At 39.5% G+C, this 16,944-nt stretch overlaps 1 protein-coding gene across 15 annotated transcripts in view; it reads left to right on the top strand.

Moving 5' to 3' along the window:
• The window catches only part of DLG2 (discs large MAGUK scaffold protein 2), a 983,561-nt gene that overhangs the window by 879,084 nt on the left and 87,533 nt on the right, over positions 1 to 16,944 (top strand). For all 15 annotated transcript variants that reach the window (XM_054269787.1, XM_054269774.1, XM_054269773.1 and 12 more), the window contains one exon: positions 14,865 to 14,979. In XM_054269787.1, the coding sequence (XP_054125762.1) occupies positions 14,865 to 14,979 (115 nt within the window). The remainder of the gene's footprint in view (positions 1 to 14,864; positions 14,980 to 16,944) is intronic.

Raw genomic sequence — 16,944 nt, 5'->3', positions numbered from 1 at the left:
TTTGCAATGGTTTCTCTTCAGAGTGTTTCATAATCCTTTTTTCAGGTTACTTGCCTTAGAAATTTAGGTTACGCAAGCACTAGAAATGAATAAACAAAAAGATGTGTATATACATGAACAAGCTTTGACAACAGTCTTAGAGCTACGAAATTCTTACAAGCTTTATGAAAACGGGTAGTTGTGAGAGGCTATTCCACTTTGTTGGCATAATTAGATAGCAAAAAAATGGAGAAAGATGAGGGGAGAAAAAAGAAATAGAGTCTCTGATACAGGTCCGTCACTGAATTGTATTTAAACTGTAGCAGAAAGTAGAAAAGGTTGACAGGGGTGAGAGAGGCTTTTGAAGATGAAGAAGCGGAGGTAGAAGTCACAAGATAAGAAGTCTTACAGTTCTCAGAATAGACTCACCTACAGCACCCTGGTATCAGAAAGAGATGTAAGTTCTTATTGTTATTATTTTTATTATTATTGCTTTGAGAATTCTGCTTTAATTCAGTTTTGTTTTGTTTTCAACTAGAGTTTAATTCTTTCTGTTTTAGCATCTGGCAGAAATTCGCATGTGTATATTTGAAAACAGATGTGCATTTAACCAGCACTTCCCTCAGCATCTGTTCCCACCCTTTGAAGGGTGCTGCCCTCCTTTGCCTTCAGAGCAGCCTCTTGGCATGTCCTGCACAGCAATGCCAGCTGCATGGCAGACCTCTCCAAAGCTGGTTTTTGTTTCCCTTTGTCAGTGAATGATACTTGCTCCCTGTTGGGATGCTTTTAGAGGCCTCCTGTGCCAGCCATCTCCAAACAGGAATGGCTTGCTGCAGTCATAGTGTCTGCAAATGTCTCAGCACAATCAATTTCAGTGCTTCAGTTCCACTGAGAGCTAATAACACATGAAAGTCAAACAAGGCCCATAATTTCAAAGACACATATTTTTTTGTAATGAACAGAACTGTTATGCCCCATTGAAAGTTGACTACAAGAGATTTGATTATAAGAGATTTTAAAGCTGTATTTGCAGTGTCATTAGGACTTCTTCATATTTGTGTCTTCTAACCTTGAAATTGCAAGATGATCTGTTTTCTGTTTACCTTTAAGAAGATAACAATACTTTATTTTTGTCCTTTGCAGTTGTACACATTTACAATTCCTTTTTCAATAGTATTAAAAAATTGAATTTTTAAACCACTGTAATTTACTTGGCTTCCAGAGAGCTCAGCATCACATTTTAGAGAAAAAAGAGGTGGTTTCACTGCCCTGTGTTCACTTTATTGTTTTCTCTCCCAGCTTAGCTTGTCCTCACTTGATTTTCAACTAAGTGACCTTGTGAAAAGGAAAATGAAAATAATGGTAGGAAAATGCACCTAAAATCATCATGGGCCACTCTTCAGATGGATATCTAATGTAAGAATGGACACAAATTGGAGCAAACAAGCTCGATGCCTGGCAGAAGTTAGGGAAACAAATTAAAAAAAAAAAAAGCCACAAAACCAAAAAATATTAATATATAAAAAGGAGAATTAAATTTACATGGTTCTTAAACAGTTCATAATCCTGCCAGATCTGCAGGGGGTAGGACACTGAGGGCTTAGGAAAACAAACGCAAGTCATGCTGAAGAGAAGGAAGAGAAAGCAGGCTTTAAAACTGTTTTACAGGTAATTTATGAGGAATGGTGGAGAGGTGAGGCAGAAGACTGAAAGGAAAGAAATGTGGAGATCAACCCCTCTGTCAGGCAAAGAGTGAGGCAAGGGCACACTGACATATGCTGGGCAGCTTGCAAGGGGAGAAGAGCTGTTGCTCACCAGCCCCTGTGTACTGAGGGTTGTAGCAGGTGCAGGGAGGATGCTCAGCTTTTGGCGAGGTTATAGATGAGCCCAGGGAGCAGAAAAGGGGATGGAAGGACTGGAAAACCTGAAGTTTTGATGCCTTCCTTGCTACGCAGGAGCTGGGAAAGCTGTTAAGGAAACCTCTATTCACTTGTATCCATCTCCTTGTCTGAGCTGACTGAGACCACTGTTATGCTCCTTAAAAATAGAGCTGAACTTTAACTCTTGTCCCATCAGCAGATAGGAACTGATGGGGTAAGGGGGGAGACACATAATTTAGTATTACCATTAATTCATTTAATCACCATTAAATGAAGTTGTATGACATTGTATACTAAGGGTGCAACAGAAAGGGTCAAAAGAGGGAACGTCTGGGCTTTGATTTGTTCTGCTGAGCAGACAGGACAGAAAGGCCTCAGAACCCTGCTGTTACTGGCAAGGGCAAGGAAATTTTGTCCACCAGGCTCCTCTACATTCAGTAGGAGAGAAGGTTTTCTGGAAGATGGTGGCCCTGAATGGAGCTGTGGGTAAGCCTCTTCTTAGGGTTCCTAGGAGAATAACCCCAACAGGCTGAACTAGACCTTTATGATTTGCCCTGTCATCTGCCCACCTCAAGGTCATGGGTGAGACCAGAAAACAAGAAGGGGTCCAGGAATGTGCTGAGGTTGTGAGGTTTTCCACTGTTGCCCTCTCGTTATTGTGGTGGCACACATCTGCAGGAGGATGACCAAAGACAGCAGCCTTGAGCTGAAGGAGTGATGGTTCTGGGTGCTCAGAACAACCACTCATGTGGCACTGCATCCCTTTGAAGGAAGGCAAGGTGCAAAAGTTCATTTGACACCAACTGCAGAAAAGAGAGCAAGAAAGCCCTAATTAGCCACTCCTAGCATAGCCAGTCACTGTCCAGAAAGTGCAACAATAGTCACAGCTACAAGACAATTTAGTTCAAGGTGTGAGGCTTAATTTTCTCTATTGCACTGACAGGTGATGACAGTGTTTCTCCAGCCTAAAGCTAACAGGGAACAGAAATTATCTGTCCAGTGCAAGTTGTTTTATTTTAGTGGAAGAATAAAAAGTAACAAGAACAAAAACAAGTTGTCTTCTCTCTTCTGTCCCTTAGCACTGAACCACTCTCTGATTTAACTTGACTTCAACTATGTTTTCTCTCAGTCCTCCAGGTAGTTGTTTCTTATTATTTTCCCATCTTGCCCAGGACTAAGTTGAGAAAAATTCAAGTCCCTCTTAATTATCCTACAATCCCTTGGACTAAAGGTTTTGTGCACAAAAGAATTTTTTTCTTTCTTGTGTGCATGCAGCAGTATGCTTTGCCCTGGAAGTCAAACGAGATGAAAAGGTAACTCATCCTGGAGAACAGTCTGTTCTGAGACTAGCCAGCCCCTTGACCAGGCTAAAGAACCTGCCCAAATCTTTTATCCTGTTAATTTATATGTCAAGACCTAGTACATGACTTATCCACTTAAGAGTGAGTCTCACAATACATTTATCCCAAGAAGATGGAAAATTATCACAGTAATTTTATCACAAGTGAAAGCTAAGATGGGTTTATGTGGCATTCTTGAAGGTTCAGTGCCTTGTGCAAACCAACACGAAAATACTGTAATTTCACAAATTGCTGCTGCAGCCAGATTGGTTTGGGTGTCACTGATCTTGTGTAAATTAGCACAAATTGATTTTCACATTAACCTGCTTAAAGCCATGAGCATTGCAGTAGGTACTAGGGGATTCAGTTAATTACAATAATAGTACTTTTGTGCTAATTACAGGGACACACCAAAAAGGTTTCTGTAGCAATACTAACCCATTTTATAGCATGTAGGCCACAGGCAGTAATGAGCTTCATCTGTCCCAATTCATGCACAGTAATTTTCTTTAAGGTCTCATTTCTGACACTTGCAGACTTTTTCGAAAGGTTTACCTTTGCAAAACCATCCCTGCTTGCCTGTTTAGCTGCATTCCTCTTTTTCATTACTTTCTGTAATTTTACTGTAGTGTTAATCTTTAAATATTTCAGTTTGCTGTATTCACTGTGAATTAGAATGACCAGTCTTAAAAAGCACCAAAAAGGCTTAAGATGAGACATTAGGGAAATAATGCAGCTGCAGACAGGAGAGTGAACCATGAAAATATACTGTTTGGGGTGGTTGATATATCTCCATCTCTGAAGATCTTTAATAACAAATTAGCAAGCATCTGTAAAAAGATCTAATTGTGACTTAGGACCCCCCGAAAGACTTTCTGCTCACTCACTGGCAACTTTTTCATCCCTATTACTTATGAGAAATCAGGCCCGTGCTCCAGTTGAAAGTTTCTGGTGCCTGGCATCCATGTAATAGAGTCCTGTTTGTCCTTGAAAAATGCTTGGCAGTGCAATTTGATACAGCCCTTTAGCATTGCAGTCTAAGCAAAATCCTCTCAATTTGCTTCAGAAGGTGCAGTCAATTGTCCCAACATACATAACACTTAGGAACTGGATCACAAATCCCAGACCATAATACACTCCCAGATGATCTCACTTGATTCTCTCATTTGATCTGAGTACATCTCTTTCTTGGAAGAGTGTGTATAGGAAACTTAAATCATTCATCATTGTCAAAAAACATTCTGAAGTGTTTATAGGTTTTCATCATTCCTGTCCAAACTGTCTCTGAAAGCTGTATGGATGTGACATTTTTAGTGCTAAAAGCTGTTTAATCATAAACATTGTAAGCATCAGCATCTTGGATCATCTTGATCTGCTGCTTTTCCCTACCTGGATCATCCTAAATAGTTACAAGCAGGAAGCAGAAAGTCAGAGAGCTTTGGAGAAACCAGCTTGAGATAGATAGATTAGATAGATTAGATAGATAGATAGATAGATAGATAGATATGCATTAAACTGACTTTCTGTAAGGAAACCACTGATAAACGAATAACATAAGGATAATAATGTATTTACTCCAGAGAACAAACAGTGGTCCTTGGGAAAAGCTGTAGAGGTTGCCATCCTTATTTTGAGATGTTTGCCACAATCATGAAAAAAATATAAGAAGCCTGGATATCAGGTGGGAAGTTTTCAGCACTTCCATTTCCTATTGATCTATAAGCCTTGTCTGTAACATGGCTCACCAGCACAGCAGGGATCTGCTTCCTGAAGAACTGACTCTGACATTTTCTTTGTTAACTAAGATTGGCTTGTTTATTTAGCAAAACGGAAATGGGTGGGTGAAGTTGTGTTTTCTCTCTAAATCTGCTGTGAGAATCGATGTACAACGGGAAAGAGCAATTTGCACAGAGGAACTGTGCTGGGGTAAAAGCCAATTAAGCCACCTTCAGCCGTGTTCAGCTAGAAGAATGGATCTACCTATTTGAGGAGTGGGTGCTCTGAGTGGCCTTCCAACAGCTGGGAAATGCCAAAATGGAACTTACTGTAGGAAAGTATTTGAACAGTTTGTGCACAGTATTTTAGGGTTTGTTTTTCTGTAAAAGCTGCACTTGGACTTGATAAAGGAAACCTTTTCCAGCTGTTTTATGCCATAATGGTTTGGGGTTCTGTGAATGATGAGATAACGATATCAGCGGTAATTGCAAGGCATTTACTGGTATTAAAGTGCTTTTTCAGACATTAGTCCAATTTTGCATGATCTGATGCTCAAGTTAAACAACATTTCTGAGCATCCACGCCATAACTATACCCTCCATTTCTTATTAGTGGACTAATGCACAACATACCGCAGAGGACTCAAAATATTCCCTGTAATAAGCTGAGAGGGATGCAGGAAGCATGACTTACCCTGAGGTAATATATGTATTTGTCTTGTTCAAATTCATTCAAGCTTGTAATGTGCTGAACCATTCCCTATTACCTGTTTGTATGAGAAACAGTAATTCCCCTTTAATCAGGAAGCTCTAGCAAACTAATGCGATTCTGCAGCTGCTCTCAATTCTGTCTCTTAGAAAAGATCAATACACAAGTGGGAATGTTTTTATCCATTTTCTTCTTTTCTTTTTTCTTTAGGTTATTTGGGATTGTTTTAAGGATTTGGTGGTTTTTTAATGGTAAAAACAGATAGTTTTGTTTCCAGTCTTTGCTGAATCCTTTTTTTTTAATTTAATAGAGTGGTCCAGACAACCTTAGGAGATGGCTGAAAATATCCTTGACTGGAAGAGCAGCACAGCTGAGTGTAGGAAAGGGGCAGTTACAGGGAGAGGTAGCTTTTTACCTGCAGATATTGAAATAAATGAGTGAATCATTCATTAATGGCATTTCCAATGTTAGGAAATGGTATTAATCATAAATGCAAAACAGTTCAGCCTAAAGTGTATCCATGCTTATTTTCATAACATTTTTGCCAAGATTCTGTTTGTTACTGATGGTCTTTCTAATCTCTGTATTTTTGGTAGTCTGTAAGGCTGTCCTGTTCTATGAATAATTACCTTTGGTACTATTGGTATTCTTGCTACTGTTTAATTTTCTGCTTTGGCTTATGATGATTTTAAATGATTTGTGGGTGGGGTTTTTTTACTGTAAGGTACAACTTTCATGCTGATTTATGGAATTAATACAATCACATTAACTTCCAGATCACTCTATTTTCAGTAAGGAAAATTTTTTCCCTAAAGTCTCTTCTTGGAATCTCTTTTTTATCTCTTCCCACTTTGAGTATATCAGAATTTCATGGAGTATAAGTACAAAACTGGCATGTAATGTCTTAGCTGTGGAATTTTTGTGGAAGTTTTTATAGTTCCCTTGGGAATTTTGAGCTCTGATTAAGGAATGCCTCCTTGTTTTCATTCTTGTCTGAACATCGGGCAGATCAGACTGATCCACATTTTCAGTTTTATTTCAAAAAGTTTCACAGATAATCCCTAGATGGATCCCGTGCCTCCTTAGTTGGATTAAGTTGCTGTTGTTTCTGGAAATGATGAAGTAGGGTTGTACCCTTTTTCTTGTCGTACAAGGTGGCATTTTCTGCATGCAAGAAGTTTTGGGGCAGATGCCATCTGCACCAGTGTGCTCCCAGCTCTGTATCCATATAATTGTGTCAAGAGTGCTTTCCATTTTGGATCAGTCACACTCAGCCAGGTTACTGTAAATAATCCCATCCATTTTATTGAAAGGAGTTTGGGAACACTCACATGAGCCCTGTAGCTGACAGGTGGAACACTCAGGAGGAAATTTATAAACCAGCTGAAGGCAGGTAGGAACCATTTGTCATCATTTACAAGTCTGGAAAAGAGGAATATGTACCCAACATAGTTACAGGGTTAGCTGAGACTATCAGGCTGCCTTCCCAGTATTGCCAGGCCTAGGAAACTCCAGAATTGGTCAACTCTGTGTTGTTTCTTCGTGCCAGCTCATGTCTTAAACAAGCTAAGCTTAAGACATCAGTGCAAATATGCTCAGCTCCCACGAAATGGAACTACACTTGGTAAAAAGCAGAAGCAAGAAAAAAATGAAGCAAAAATAATGAGTAGCAAATGCCCCAGGGCAATGATTTTGGATGGGGAACTGTTGAAATTGAATAAATATCTGAAATGTCTGAAAATATGGTCTTCCACCACTAGCCTGAAGTGACAAAATAGCTAAATGAATTAGCTTAGCTATTAATAGCAAGTAGATTTTGTTCCTTTGCAACATCTCACATAAATATATGTTGAAGAAAGAGGATTCTGAGGCAGGGAAGTGTTTTTTTTTTTTTTCTTTTTTCTTTAATTTATTTTTTCTCCACCTTGACAGAGTCACTTTGTGCCTAAAAGCCAAAGATATCTTGAAATGTGTCTGCACTGTACAAAACAGTAATTCCTACAGAGCTATCAAGGTTAATGAGACATAAGCTGCTCTGCTGGGTGAGCATGGCTGTGCAAGTTGGATGCCAGGGCTGAGGAGATGTGTCCAACTTTTCCAAGATTTCACACTGTGCTTCCAAGGCAGACCATGTGAAATTCTGCAGGCACATGCCTTGCTCCTTCTTGGACATGTGTACACACAACATTATCCAAAATGTTGGGTCAGTCTGGCCCTCAGGGAACTTGAAAAAGTGCCACAGATAGTCCTGCTTAGTTCAGGGTACGTCAGTCAAAATAACAGGGAGGTAATTTTTTGAGAATGCAGTTAAATCCAGTGCAGGATAAAGCTCCTCAAAGTCTTGTGAGGGGTTATTTTCAAAAGGAGTTGAATTGCTTGGAGTTTTCTTCAGTGGTTAGAAGTAGTTGCAGAAGTTTCCATCCAAGAATGTCCAAGATGACACTTCCTGAACCAAGGATAGGCTTTAAGGGAGCAGGTAGAATAACATCTCAGTAGGATACATAGTCCTTCTTGCTCACTAATAGCTTAATTTATTTTAGTACATCTGTTTCATTGGGAGGAAGATATTCTTTGAATCTAAAACTTGTAGAGACCTCTTCGGCTTGGAATTGTATTCCCTGTGACTAGAAGCAGAATATGTTATTAGTCACCTGAAAGTATCATGGAAGGAAAATATATTTTTGGGGGTATTTCTATTTACAAGTAACACAAAATGAGGGCTGTATGAAATGGTGCAACACATGGAGAAAGAGTTATATTCAGTAATAAAGCAAAAGAAAATAAATTCAGTGGTGATATTAAGGCAATGAATTGAGCTGCAGATCAAATCTATAAGGTGAACTTTTAATTAGAAGACAGGCTGAAATGGAAATACTTGTGTTTTGGTAAATGAAGACAGCCAACCAATATCAAAGGATAAAGGCATTAATAGCCCTACTGTGCTGAAGTTTTAAAAGAAAAAGCAATCAGTAAAATCAGGAAAAATCCCCATTTCATGAATTTTGAAAGGTTCCTGAAAAGGGGTATGGAAAATATTTTAATAAAAATTGGTAGATATAGTCAAAGTAATAAAATCTAATAAAATGTAAATTTGTCTTCCCTTCCTCAGTATTGAAATCTGTGTTTTTCATTTCCTTTGAGAGAACTCAAGGGAGCTGTATGACTGATAAGAACTAGCAGCATCACTTGTTCTGTTGTGCAGTGCACCATGAACAGACCAAGGCTTTTTGAGCAGCACTTTCTCCAGTCAATAAGGCCAGGGCTGCATCAAAATCGTGTGCAGCTTTTTCCCTGTTGAGTCATGAATTTAGCTGATAGTAGATCTGACTGATGTTTTTTTTACTTATTAAAAGCATGGCATTGGCCATAAAATATAAAATCCAAAGCCAGACTTGGCCACTGCCAGGGACATAGCTCTGTACAGCCTCAGACATGGCAGAGGCAGATAAAAGACTCAAAGGTACAGTGAACTGTACTGCTTGATTGTTTGTTTGTTTTTCTTACAAATTTACCACAGATTACCGCAATGATTTTTCACCATCATTAACCTGCAGTGTGAATGTTTGCAACATCAGGCAGCTGTAGAATTTAACCCCTAATCATCTAAAAAGGATACTTTCAGCCAAAAAATTGACTCAAATATTAAAAAAAATTCAAAAGAGAAGACATACAATATCAGTTTATGCCTTTTGCACACACTTTCACTTTCCATGTGTGTTACAGTAGTTTCAAAGGCTTCCAGGGCTGTGGGATGCTGGGCCCTTGGCAGGCACCATTTTAATCTAGCAGCCATATCTCTGCCATAGCTGTCATTGTATGAGAAGAGTTACTCCTTCTGTCCCACACAGCTTCACACTGGAAATCTCTGGAAAAGTAGAACCAGAACCAATACTTGGAATTCTTGATGCTGGTCTGCTCATCTTCCTCTCACCTCTAAATAACCATTGGTGACTGGGCAACACTGTGGGCAAAGGGCTGAAATGGAAGAACACTCGCTGTAGGAAAAAAATCTGTTCTATTATTTTAAATCTTACACTATTAAGCCAGGACACTTACTAAGAGGAGACAAAGGAAAAAAAATACTTAGATAAATAGCATATATCATAGTATCATAATCATAGTGTTATGCACATTGCTGTCTCAGTTGTCCAAGGCAATAAGTCCATGACACCATACAGTTTGTGTTCCCATCAACAGAACAGAAGCTGGCCTGAATCCACTGAAATTATGCCCAATTTATATTGATAGAGAAAGTGGTCTGGCAGCTGTTCCTTCAGTATAGTTTCTAGAGCTTTTTCTATCTTTTTTGAGGTCTGTAATTAATGGGTCTCTAATTAATGAGGTCTCTAGCAGGTCTAATTTCCTGCTTGTGTTTTGTGGTTTGGTTTTTTTTTTTTTTAAACCATGTAGTCTGTTAAAATTGGACAATGCAAGTTTTACCTTCCATTTTTGAATTTCTACTTTTTAGTAAACCTCTTATCATCTAGAGGCAAACAGTGATTATCCTGACTTAGACAGAAAAGGAAACTCTGCTACCTGCTGGCAGAAAGAATTGCTATCTCTCTGAAGGGGCCAGCACTAAAAGTGTTTAAGTGATAAGGACATGGATTGGGCTGCTGAACTGTTATTTTCTCCATTGTATCATATGTCAGCATTTCAGTTTCTTAACTTTGCTTGACTTGTAGGATGAGGAGCTTTTGTTATCATGTTCTCTAAATTCAGTCAATACTACAATCTTTGTTATAAACATAAAAGTGAAAAATAACAGTGGTGTAGTTTTGTCAAATACTGCAACTTTTTCTCACAGAAAAGCTGCAGAATATTTATTCATTTAACATAGCTAGTCTTTATTTTTGTGACCAAAACGTAACATCGAGCCATCAGATATAATTTCTCCATCTTTGCTATTTTTATATTCAGAAATTAATTGATTTTGAGGTTTACTTTCTTGCATTCCTTTTTTGTCTCCCAAAAGCATCTAAGACTTCCAGGAGCTGTCTTGTGTTCTCAACTATTTCTTGTATCCTCAATCTTTTAAGCTGTTTATGAACTCATTTTAAATTTTTTTAAACTAGAATTTTGATATGCTGTTTATATTAATAGGAGAAGTTCTTGCTCCATGTATATGAAAGGACATCACAGCAAAACTCATCCCAAACTGTCTTTATTATCTTTGCATCCATCGCAAATCTCACAAACTCATGACATTGGAAAGACTCATGATATGTGGAGAGACGTATGTGCTAAGTAATCAGACTCAAGAGTTCACATACCAAGTCTGACCATGGACCACCAAAGAGAGCCAGTAGAAAGCTCAAAATGGAGGGATGTCTGTGTGTTAAAACAATTCCTTCCCACCACGTAAGACCCAACTTGCACAGTGGGTAGATGAGTTGGCAGAATTTTAGGTATCTAAATCGCTTCAGCAGTGAAAACTGGTATCTGCTTCGCCTGAAATACCAAAGTGAATTAGTCAAGATTAGTCAAGATTTTGTAGATCACAGGTTTTTTGATCTTGGCCAGCTAAACATTAAGTGTATCACTCTTTTGATTTGAGGTTTTAGATGTTTTTTTTAACAGGGCTGGCCATTTGCCTTGTTTTGATTTCTCAGTATGCGAGCTGAGGAGAGACTTCAAGGTGTTTGAAGTCTACTCACAAAGATCCATCCAGACCTTGCAACATGTCCAAGTGCTTTGGAAAGGAAAGGATTGCATCAGTATTGGAAGGTTAGAATACATATGAGTCTCAGATATAGCACTTGGCACGGTGTTGGAATGGAAAAGATGGAAGGGAAATCACCAGCTCCCTGCTTATTCAGTCTATTTATTTGCCTTTATCAGTTCTTAAGCTACCAGAGTTGTTAAATCAGGCAACAGGTAGGAACTTTGCAGATGGAGTGTAGTAAATTTGAGAAGTTTTGCTAATGAAGCATTCCAGTAGCAACATGTTCTTTGTTCTCCCTTTCTTCAAAGAGCATGAAGTTAATGAATGGGCTTTGACTGTATATTTTGTTAGTATGTCACAACCTCACTGTCCTTTTAATTGTGTAGGAGCCTTGAAAAGTGTGTTATTTAGATTCAGTGCTGAATTTGAGGGAAGCATGAAGTGTTTTTCTGGACTTTAGCACTGTCCTTTTTCACACCTAACAAATGCAAAGGTATTAGGAGACAGCTCTCCTAATACCAAGTACCCAAGTACAAAGAAGTGTTAAGAAAAAAGGGCTCTTTCCCAGTAGGCAGAACAATCACAGCAGTTCTAATGGCAGAGCATCGCTGTTTCTTTTTCTGTTCACATTTCAAATGCATCTGTCACTGTAGTATCTAGGAATCAGTAGGAGAACTAGGAGGACTGAGATTAAAGAAACTGATCTGAGTTAAAGACTGCCTGCATTGATGGTCATGCAATTTTTGGCCCAGGCATTTGCCAGGAAGAAGAGACAAGGGTATATTTTAGTATTTTTTACAAAAAAATGCAAAGAAGGTACAGCAGGAAAATATAGTCCCATAAATTTGGGGTTTTTTCAAATTATCTATTTATTTAAATCCATAGCTAAAAACATCTCAAGAAACAAAGTAACAGAATATCATTAGTAATTCAGTATTTTTTGCTATCAAGCAGGGAGGAGGACTTCGGACCTTGAGTTTCCATCACATTTATTAGCCAATTTTTAATATGTCTTGTGGTTTCAAGAGGTCTCCCAGAGAGATATTCTTGAACTCAGAATAAGTTTACAAGCAGTTAAAGTTGGTTAAATTACAGGTGTGCTGTAAAGTCAGAACACCAGCAATATCATCATATGATCAAACTGTAGTCATTTGAGTATCTGATGTTCAAGTTAGCTGGATGCTGTGCTAGAGAAAAATCAGAATTTCAGTCCTCTTTTCTCACTCTCCAGATTGATGTCTAAATCTGGGAGTTACTCCCACACCTTACATACAGAACCTGGGATGGGAATGCTTATTAAAGGGAAAGTTGCTATGCTGTAGATCATTCATATCCTTGGTGCTGCCCAGATGTAAAACATTAAAGAAGCTGAATTATACTATATGTTTACTGTCTTCTTCAGTGTATCCACCATAAATGAAAGAGAGCTGCTAACAAGCCTTAGAATTGTAATATTCTGTCTATTTGTGTAGGACTGATACTGTATGAGGAAGAGAAATGCGAAGCTTGGTCCTTAAGATCCCCTTTCCTATTTGCCAAGACAAAATGTTAGATGGGTTTAATGAAATATAAGCTAAACAAAGCTTTGCTCAGAAGATGGTTATTTACTAAATAAATTCTAAAGCAGCAGATCAGAACAAATATGACTCACATAGAGCAAACTTAAATCCTACACTGGGATAAACACTTCAAAACTAAGCTCCACTCCAAAAAAAACAACATGAGTTTGTAGGAGCCTTAGTTCCACTGAGAATTTGTGCTTTTAAATCTCTCAGAATTTTAAAGATGTACTCTAGGTGAAAGAACTGAGCAAGAAACAAGCTACAGAATAAATCTAAAATACAGTCTGCATGTAGGAGTTTCTCTTCTCCTGACACACAGAATTTCAGCTGCAGTCAGTGAAGTCATAGGTATGTGGGAAGACTGAAGAGTCTTATAGCACAGCAGTGGTTCCCAACTGACGAGCAAAGTAGCCACTGTCACTTCACAGACTGAGTAGGTAATGCCAAGGAAGCTCAGTGGAAAGGGAGGCAAAATGTGTCAAGAGAGAAGGAGAGGAAAAAACCCAAATACAAAACCCCAAATGAAACCATTCTGCTAAGCCACCTGTGCAAAATGTGGGATCTTGGAAAGGTCAGGTGTTATTATCCAATGAAAATGTAGAGTGCACGGAATAAAATTAATTAGTTGTTGCAAAGCATCTAGACATTCTGGGAGCCAGTAGGAACAGCAAATGAACAAAAAAAAATAATGCTGAGTTCTAGGAGAAAAATGTGAATGTTGCTGTCTTACAGCATTTTCAGGTAGCTCAGACAGCAACAGACAAGATGCAGAGAAATGGGTTATGAATGCACTGTAAAGATTTATTTGCTTAAGCTGGAAGGTGGTGGGATCTGGTGGAATGTACCTCCATCCTTTGAGGGAGGAAACCTTGTGTGCTGGTTTCCGTTCTGCTTTGGCCCTGCTGTGGGGAATGGGACCCTTCTTTTGAAGGCATCAGTGAAATAAAACATTGAGGTGCAGGGAACATCATCTTCTCTCTGCTGGCATCAATCTGCAATATCTTATTCTCGAAAGTGTCACTGACTCACTGAAATGTATTTTGTACACCCCCTCAGCTTAGTCTTATAGCTCACATCAGGAGATCTCCTGGGTTTAGGTTGAATTATGGCTCTCTGGGCTGCTGGAGGTTCTCATTTTCAAGGAATTAGAGCTTGTCTCCAAAACATCAACCTTTCTTCTTGCAAACCAAAGCTCAGTCCATTGAGTCACATGATAAGCAAGGGAAGCATGGCAGCTGGAGGGACCATTGATGAGGCTGTGTCCTGTCAGAGAGGAGTCTCACCAAATGATACAGCTCTCCAGCTGGTCCCATGTTGCTGGGCAGCAGGTCACAACATTTTGCAGAGCTGCCAGTAGAACTATGGGGGTGAACAAGGTGAGGAGGGAGCAGTTCTCTGCCATTGTTATGCAGCTTAGGTTTGGAGTTTCTGGGGTCACCCACCCTAAGAATGAGATGATGGATCCACCTATTTAAAAGAAACAGAGCCCAAGCCTCAGTGAACAGTGTAAAAAAGGTGGCTGATTACTCATGCAATGATTTTCCAGCTGCTTTGGGGATAATTGGACATAGAAATATCTCCTTCATTTTGATGGGATTTTACAATAATTGTTTCACTCGTTAATAACTTCAGTCCCACTGACCCTACCAAGCTATCACATTGTTTGGAAGGAGGAAAGATACAGTGGAAAACTGCTTTCAACATCCTTTCCACAGACTGGAATCTATTTGTTAACACACCTTAAACCTCCTTTCCTTTCCTGAAACTGCGGGACCGTGGGTCTGGGTATATGATTCCTCACCTAGCCAGTGCTGAAATGTTCAGGTACCACAATAAAAAGGGCATATATTTACCTAAGATAGTACATTAATTCAAGGTTCTATTAGACCTCCATTTTCAAGACATGCCTGACACTCATTAATTTAATGTTAATTTGCATTTAGCAGCCCTAATGATTATGTAGGTCAAGAAAACTAAAATATCCTTGTTCTCTTGGGTTTTCTTATCTCCTTAGAGTACGCTCGATTTGAGGCAAAAATCCATGACCTGCGTGAGCAGATGATGAATCACAGCATGAGTTCTGGGTCTGGCTCCCTGAGGACTAATCAGAAGAGGTCACTGTATGTCAGGTAAGCAGGAAGAGCCGTCTCTGGGAATATGTCAGCAGCTACCTTGCCTGTGTCTGACGCGTGTTGTTGGTTTGGTATGGTGGGAAAGTCTGAGGAACTGCTTTGAAATAAATTGAGAAATACATCCATCTTACAAGCACAGCATCATTAATGAGAAAATCGGATTAAAGCCCTATTTGCCCTATTTGACCATTTCAAGTAATGTGCAAAGAGCATTACACCTTTATAGTGATTTGGGTTTATGTGATGAACATTTCTTAGTTCATTTCTTAGTCAATATCTGAGATGGATACTGTGGAGTAATGACAAAATGTGTTTCTGTGTGAGGTCTTGACCAGATGTGGAATGAGTGTTCTCAGGAAGAGCAGCTTTTTTGCCATAACCTTTTCCTTGCAGAACACAAACTCTTATATGCTACTCTAAATGCATGGCAATCTGCTACTATCCCCTCGCATACATTTACCCTTCTATCAGTCTATGCTGCAAAAAATTTGCCATCTGCGTAGCAAGACCAAATGTGCAGATGAGATGGTAAACAAGCTGCTATCCATAGCTTAAATGGGGTGGTGAATAACAAAGGAATTACCTTTGTCACTTATTGGGAGCAGTGGTTGTAGTTTCACGTTGCCTGTACGAGTCTGTTGCCAGACTGGGTGTTGTTCAATTGCCCCAGCAAAATTCTTGCTGTCCCTCTCCCCTTTTGGGACTCATGGAGACTGTGGCAATCTGTCAAGTATTTTAATAATCTTAATAATTATGCTTCTCTAGGCTTTCATTTTCATTCTCCCCTTTGTCCCCTCTATCCTCCCCATGCTCAGCATATAATTTGAAATTCCTGACAATCCTGAAGTAGAGGGAAGCAATTTGTCAGCCTCTAGGCAGTGATAATTATTCACAGGGGAGCTAATTCAGGTGATAACATTGCAGAGATCCAATTAAGGCTAAATTCTACATTTTGTCATTATGCTCTCAGCGTGAAGGAGTAAGGTGGCAGAGAAGGAAGGGAAAACTTTAATGTTAGCATGAAGGGTCTTGTTCTAATGGGCAACAACCACATGAAGCACTAATTGGTACTGCTGTCAGAAAGAGCAATGACTGAAGGGAGATGGATCACTCTTACCAGTGATGTTGCTCTTGGGCAAGGTCAGATTAAAAGTGTTGAAGTTTTCAAGGTATTTCTAACTTTCTCTGACCTGAAGTAGGCTTTTTCCAGACCAGAGTGACTTTCTTGTCAAGATCTTTGGTCAGCTCCCTGAATTTGCATTTTATGAAAAGGTACAGTTGTGTGTGTAAGGATGGATAGATCCAAGCTTCCTTTCTTGAGATAAGCCAGGAACCCAAATATAGGGGGAGTAATGGTGTGAGAAGCCCAAGCCAGCAACTTCAAGTTAATTGAGGTGCACAGATAAAGGGCTAACGCCAGGATCCTGAACACCTCACTGCAGTTTGAACAGCAGCAAAGCTTGATCCCCCCTGTGTGAGCATTGGCCTGGGAAGCTCTGCTGAGAACTGAGGCTTATTAACTTGTGTTCTGAGCCAAGCTGGGATATCTGTGCTGCATCTGGACTAGCCTAGCTCTTCTGTACAGTATTGCTCCGTGTGCACTGATGAGCCTGGTTTTCTGCTAGTTCATGAATTCTGGCTGTGATCTGTCTCACTAAGCTGCCATGCCCTGGTGCTTCGCTGCAGGAGCCTTTGATGTCTTAGCTGCTCATCTAAATGGCACTTCCCAAACCACAAATGCAAAACTTGTTCTTTTATTCCACAGTCATTCCAGCAAATGCCCCAAACCTCTGAAGCAGAAAGCCGCAAAAGCCTCAGTCACTTTTGTTAGTGCTTACTCTTTTCTCTCAAACCCACACAATTGGCTGTGTCCATGTCTGAGCAGCGTGCTTGAGAGGCTCTGTATCTCACATATTACCAAAACGTGTTTGTGGTGCAGTAGCACCTGCAGCCTTGTGCCTG

This window comes from Melozone crissalis, unplaced genomic scaffold (assembly GCF_028551555.1).
Source record: "Melozone crissalis strain CALT ecotype California unplaced genomic scaffold, PUWL_Pcris_2 ptg000008l_1, whole genome shotgun sequence".
Lineage (NCBI taxonomy): Eukaryota > Metazoa > Chordata > Aves > Passeriformes > Passerellidae > Melozone > Melozone crissalis.
The sequence above is the reverse complement of the archived record's forward strand: the minus strand, read 5'-3'. Positions and strand labels throughout refer to the sequence as shown.